Source organism: Pterocles gutturalis, unplaced genomic scaffold, assembly GCF_000699245.1.
Source record: "Pterocles gutturalis isolate BGI_N339 unplaced genomic scaffold, ASM69924v1 scaffold25462, whole genome shotgun sequence".
NCBI classification, from domain to species: domain Eukaryota; kingdom Metazoa; phylum Chordata; class Aves; order Pterocliformes; family Pteroclidae; genus Pterocles; species Pterocles gutturalis.
In genome coordinates, this window is record NW_010110927.1 from 8202 (window position 1) to 14600 (window position 6399).

At 59.6% G+C, this 6399-nt stretch overlaps 1 protein-coding gene across 1 annotated transcript in view; it reads right to left on the minus strand.

Annotated features, from left to right (window-relative positions):
- The window catches only part of USP19 (ubiquitin specific peptidase 19), a gene marked incomplete at its 3' end in the record, with an annotated part of 12790 nt that extends 6921 nt beyond the window's left edge, over positions 1 to 5869 (minus strand). Inside the window, 9 exon segments of the mRNA XM_010073589.1 lie at positions 183 to 254; positions 360 to 516; positions 630 to 897; positions 1253 to 1367; positions 1369 to 1649; positions 1962 to 2095; positions 2659 to 2787; positions 3876 to 3932; positions 5761 to 5869. Coding sequence (XP_010071891.1) covers positions 183 to 254; positions 360 to 516; positions 630 to 897; positions 1253 to 1367; positions 1369 to 1649; positions 1962 to 2095; positions 2659 to 2787; positions 3876 to 3932; positions 5761 to 5869 — 1322 coding nt within the window.
- Between the last annotated feature and the right edge of the window lie 530 nt (positions 5870 to 6399).

Here is a 6399-nt window from a genome sequence, read left to right on the forward strand (position 1 = left end):
CAAGGAGACACTGGGATTTCCTCCCCTGCGAGCCACCACACTAAGCCAAGGCAGCCCAGGTTCGGGGCACCAGTACAGCATGGTGATGCCCTGGTGCAGAAATAAGCACTCCCTGCACAGATCTGCCAGCTGGGACTGGCTGGTGCCTCCCCAGTGCACCCTCAGCCTGAAAGGAGCCGTACCTGAGCTTCACCTGCCACCGGAACACTGTGTGGGGCCCACAGCCAGGATGGAGGCGAAGGAAGTTTGTGTCACTGAAAATAAGTTGGGAGCAAGTCAGAAAAAGTGAACAAACAACTAGCTCAGCCACATCCAGGAGCTCTGCAGCAGCCTGGCACTGTCCCGAGGCATGCCTGTACCTCGTCTGGAACACCAGTGTGAAGTCTTGCTCCCGGAACAGCACCTTGGACGTCTCCTTGTGGATCTCCTTCACGTACACATGCACCACCACCAGGTCATTGCCCTTTTCATATGAGTCATTCTTGACAAAGGTCAGGCTCACAAAAGGCTCTGGCTCTGAGTGAGGAAAGCCGTGGAGAGGCATGTCACCTTCCCTTCCTATGCAGGCGGCCCCAGGAGAGGTCTTGAGCAGACGGCCCTTCCCGACCAGGCTGACTCCAGCCACTCACCATCAGCTGCTGCTTCCAGAGCCACGTCGTCCTTGGACCAATCCCTCTTCTCGCTGTCTCTGCCCAGGGGAGGGGTGGCCACTGGGACAGTCTTGGAGCTCTCTCCCAGGCCAGGCATGCAGTCCCGGCCCCGCAACGCCTCAGCAGGGCTGCCCGGCTGCAGGATCCTCTTCTCCACACAGGTGGCAACACGGTGGGGGATGACCTCTGTGGTAGCTGCGAGAGGTGGCATCTCCACGGGAACAGTCTCCTTGGCCAAAACTACAGCCTTTCCAGACAGAGGGACATGGTGAAAAACAGACACTGTCACCCCCGAGCTGCCCTGGCCCACCTCCCGTGACTCCTGCCAGCCAGGCAGGCACAGGCCTACGCCACCCGCTTCCCCCCAGCATCTCCTGCTTGGCTTGGCCCCGTCAGCAACAAAGCACATGCTCAGCCCAGCAACTGCAGGGTCTTCATGTCACCCTTTCCCCCACCACAGCGAGGCACACACTAGCCCTCAGCACCACCCATGGGACCCTGGAGCCCATCTCATCAGCAAGGACAGGTCCCTGAGTGAGCCGCACGCCCAGCGCAGGAGCCAAGGGAGCAGGGGGGACCCGTCTGCACAGGTCCTCGAGTACCTTCTCCAGCGGTGGTGTGATGTCTGTGAGGGCTGCGGGAGCATCGACCTGGCTGACTCTGCCGTTGCGGCGGCTGGCGGTCACCCCCCCCGGCCCCTTGGGGGGGTGCAAAAAAAAAATTGGGCTCCTCTTCAGTGGGAGCCACTTTGAGGTATACTGCCCGCTTGGCGCTGGGGCCACTCTGCGTCCCTGGGCTGGCTGGGCTCTTCCCTCCCAGGGCCTCACTTCTTCCTGGAGCACGCTTGGGGTTGGAGGGCTCTCGCCGGGACCTTGGTGGCTCTCCACCTTCAGCCCTTGGCTCTTCAGGGACCAGCTCTGCAGAAGCAGCCTTCTCCTTCCCGTTCTCCCAGCACGCAGCCCCTTTGGCCAGCTCTTTGGATCCGTCCTTCCTTCTCTTCTGTGAAAAGTGGTGCAGTACAGTGAGAAGCTATCCAGGCAGCAGCAGCTCTCACACTCTTTGCCCATCCCTTATCCTCACTCCCCCTTCCCAGAGCACACCGGGGCTCTGTTCCAGAACTTGGAGGCTATGCGGAAGGCAGAAACAGGGGCACGATGACGCCCCCCTCCCTGGGGCCCTTATACAACACGTGGATGCAGGATGTGCCCCACATTGCTCTCCAGGCAGCCCAAGAGCAGGGAGTAAAGTCCTCAACCCAGCTCCCCTTAGGCTCCCCAAGCTCCCCCAAAAGGCAGATCCTCCCCTCCTCACCAGAAGCGAAGACCAGGTGTGGAGTGGGATCTTTTTCTGAAGCACAAGCTGTAGAAAGTTGCCCTTCTTGCACTGGACCTTGCTGCAGGAGCTCTCAATCTCCTCGTAGAACTGACAGCTCCACTGGCGCCCGTCTGCAAGCAGAGGGGTACGGCACCTCAGGCAGCGCTCCACACAGCCATCACCCAACCCACCGCCTGCTTTCACCTGCCCCACAGATCATGGGGGCACTCATCCAGTGCCCAGGAGGCTGCAGGATTGCTGCCACCATACCCCAGGAGCCTTCAGGGCTTCCAGCCAGCTTCCCTGGGTTTGCTTTGTACATCTGGCTGGCCTCCTTCCCAGAGGGAAGCCCCTGGGCCTCCCTGCCCTCAGGGGCACCGTCACTTTTCCAAGGGATACCCAGGGCTGACTCAGTCATCCCACCAAGCAGGGGACAGAGACGCACCAGCACAGCAGTGGGCACTTTCCCATTTGGCGCACAGGCCAGCTCCTGCCCTCCCCAGCTCCGCATCCTTCTTCTTTTACACCGCTCTTGTATCAGCCCTGCCTGCGGCTGAAGCCATGCCAGCTGACAGCAGGGCATTGCCTCTGAAGGAAGGGTTTTATGCCCGCCTGGATGAGCCCCACGTCCAGCCCAGAGCTGGGCCAAGTTCCGCTGGAGAAATGCCTGCGGCAGTCGCCCTGCTCCCCGTACCTGGTAGTTTGACCACACAGTCCGTGTCGGTGAAAGTAGCATTCACATCCTCCACCTTCAGAGACCCACTGCCCAAGTTCAGCTTGACAATGATCTCGTCAGCATTCTGCTTCCAGTCCAGCAGCAGCTCTAGGAACAGGGAGGGAAGTGTCACCCACTCGCTGGGGCACGAGCCTGCGGCTGCGGCGCCCACTCTTTGGCTGGGGAGCGTGAGCTTGAACACATGCTCAGTTCAAGGAGGTCAACACAGGGAGCACAGACCATGCCAATTAAACGGGATGCTCGCAGCCTGCTCTCCTCAGGCCACAAACAAGAGCACATGTTATGGCAGGGCAGGTGATTCCTGGTGGGAACCAGAGAGATCAGAAAGCAGCACTGCTCTCGGCCCCGTCATGTGCAGCAGCAGCAGCTGGGAAGAAGGAGTGGCTCCTGCCAACTACAAAGCAATTGCTGCTTTCCCAGGGAATGGGGAAGCCACAGAATTACTCTGGGGGATTCAAGTGGACTCTGACCACAACCAGAAATTGCCGCTTCCCCTTTGCATATGCAAACCAAGCAGCCCAGCTGTAATCACCAAAGCGCTGCACTCCTGCCAGGTAAGCACAGCTAACGCGGCTGAAACACGGGCAAGAATGCCGCATCCAGGGAGAAAACAGTGCAGTAGCGTCACTCCGCTGCAGGCAGAATCCCCGTCAGGTGCCTGCCAGGCTGCCTGTGGCATCCTGAAGTTTTCAAGGCAAAAAAGTGATTCGACCACCTTAATTTCTATTGGGTTCATTCTACCCTCTATGGCATGAGGATGTCCTACTCTGACCTCAAAGCAGGGCTGGCCCAAGGCAGAAACCAGCCAGCAGCACCCGCTGGCTGACACGGTTTGGGATCTTCCCAGCTCAGCGCAGCTCCCTGCTCAAAAACAAGCAGGACAGACGCTGGCAGCAAGATGTCCCAGGGCTGTGCTCAGTGGCATGGTGACACCCGAGCGGGAAGCAGGCTGCCACGTGCCCAAGGCTGCTTCCTTGCAGACAGCCCTGCCCAGCCACGTGCACCCTTCTCTGCCCCTGGGAAGGCCGCACTCTGTTAAGACAAACGCTGGGGTGAGAGAGTGCTCAGGTTAGTTCTGCTCGATGCTGGGGACAATAACCAGGTGAGAGTTTCAGACCCCTCGGCGAGGGCACTCCATGGCCATGCACCGCCAGCCAGCACACACCTCGACTTACCCTCCTCTGAGTCCTTCTCCTGGGCGGTCTCAGCCTGCTCGAGCTCAGGGCGAGACACTGGCGGGCAGAGAAGCAGAGCGTGGGCTGGTCTGTCATTCTGTCACCTCACAGCAGGGGCCTGCACTCTGATGCCCAAAATTTCACACATCACCTCCTTCTCCCCTGAACCTCTGTCCACTCCTTTTACCCTGCATGTGCTGCTCATTTCCCTCCTCTGCTTCCTCACACCACTCGCTTCGCCGGAGCCTTGCCCACAGCATCGCAGCGAGTCGGCCCTCGGGACTGCTGCTCTGCGCTACACCACCACATCCTAGTCTAACCAGCACCACAGTGGGAGCAACACAACATCACTGCACTGTGCAGACAGCACTCCTCTGAGGCAGGTTTCATTGTGGAGCTGGTGGTAACAGGGCTGTGTGCCCCTGCTCAGCACACCAGGCCCTCAGCCTCAGCCGTACAGAGCAGTCCTGCCTCGGTCTGACAGCCAGAACCCAGCGTCTGGTCGTGCTCAAACCGATTCTGCTGTAACGAGAGAACCACGCGGCCCAGCTGCACTTTAACATTCCCATTCCTCTGCAAGCTGCCAAGGTCCACAGCTGAAACTTCCTTCCAGATCAGGCTGGGGAACCAAACCGACCTGACACCTAATCCCTGCTCCCTGCAGGATTACCTCGGGCAGCCAGCAGCATCTCGGGGCCTGCTCCACCCCCACGGGGCCACGAGCTCTGCCAGGCCAGGGGCTCAAAGCAACGCCACCTCATCCTGGAGCAGAGAACCAGTGGCAATGGGAGCCGTGGTCTCCAACCCAGCGTGCTCAGAAGGCTGTCACTGCCTCCCTTGACCGGCTACAAACCAGTAGGAAACCTCTGCTGACCACCACCGTCCCTGGTGCAAAGGTGCCAGCAGGGCTGGCAGCAGGAGAAGCTCAGAAGCAGCCCTGCCTGGAGGATCTACAGCTTGCTAGAGCCCCTCGCCACCCCTGCACAGAGGGGACAGAGGCAGCGGGGCTGCACCACAGCCCCCAGGAAGGCAGGAGCCCCCGCATCAGAAGGTACAGAGGGTCAGGCCTTGCTGCAGACACAGCACGCCTCCCACGCTGTGCTCTCTGCACCGTGGGATTTCGCATCGGGGGCTGCAGCCCGCCGTTCCAGCACAGCCCTCAGCACGCGCTGGTTTACCTTGACCTATAAAACACCCTGTGATTTTGAGGTTACGGGAGTCATAACACAGCAGGCACAAAAATCAGGCAATTTTCCAGGGCCACAGGCCTGCCAGAGGAACCCGGCATCCTGCCTGCAAGTGTTCCCTGCTCAGCACCAGAGCCTGCACCTGAAGCATCGTTTTCATCATCAGATACGCAGCAGCTAGCGAGGGAATTACTCCACAGCAACTGTTTGGCCTGAGCCACACCTTGCCCTGACACAGAAGCTAAAGCACCAGCCCCACCACTCGGCTGGCGCTGTCAGCACCAGTCGCTGCCTCGCAGCATCTGGCTTCTGCAAACTGATAGGGAAGCAGCACCACCTCCAGCTGCAAGAGCATCTGCAGGCTTCCATCTCACTGCCTCTGGACTGGGGCAGCTCAGCCCCAGCCCAAAGCAGAGTCTAGAAACAACCACCGGGGCCAACTCCACACTCAGCCTAACAGGGCTGCAGGCCCGACCTTCGCCACGTAGCTGGGGCTAAGTCGCACCTGAAGGGAGGAGGTTACAGGTCCAGGGAGGACACTGTGCCGAAGAGGATCCCACATCATATGGGTTACCATCAGCTGCAGGAAGCGATTAGTTAAATCTGCTTATCCTGCAGCAGATGGCCGCAAGGCTCCCACCCTGCGAGGCCAAGGAACCGTGGGCCTGCTCGCCGCAGCGCTGCCGAGGGGCTCTCACCTTCCTTGCTCTCCTGGTTGGCTCGATCCTTCTGCTTCTTCTTGTTGGTGGCATCATCCAAGCCCCGAGACACTCTCCTCTGGCCAGGGGCATTGGTGCTGCTGGACATTTTCAGCCGTTTGGAGGACACAAACGGCCCGCCGGGGTCGGTGATGGAGTCTGGGTCAGGGGTGCGACGTTTTCTTCCTGGCCCAGCTATCTTGGCGACTCTCTGTGGTCAAACTCTCTGGCAAGGAACTAGTGGCCTAAAGAGAGGAGAGAGTGAGCGTGGCAGGAGGAGCGGCGGGAGAAAGCCCAACAGCATCAGGATCCACTCTCTTCCCCAGCGCTGGACCCTCCCAGGGCCAGTGCCCTCACATGACCTTCACTGTAGTGTTTACGGGAAGCCCCACACAACGCCCGGTGAGGAAACCTACCTCATCACAGCTGTTACAATGCTTACTGCCAAAAGCACAGGCTTGTCAGAGCTCCCAAGATACAACTGGGGGGTCTTCCATATGTGGCACACATTAAAAACCTGGAAAGCAATTGTCACGCTCATGGCTCCCACTACAGCAACACCAGGCCAGAGGAACTGCTGGCGCTAACAACGCTTGGAGGCAGCGCCAAGGGTGAGGACACAGGGAGGCCCCAATCTGC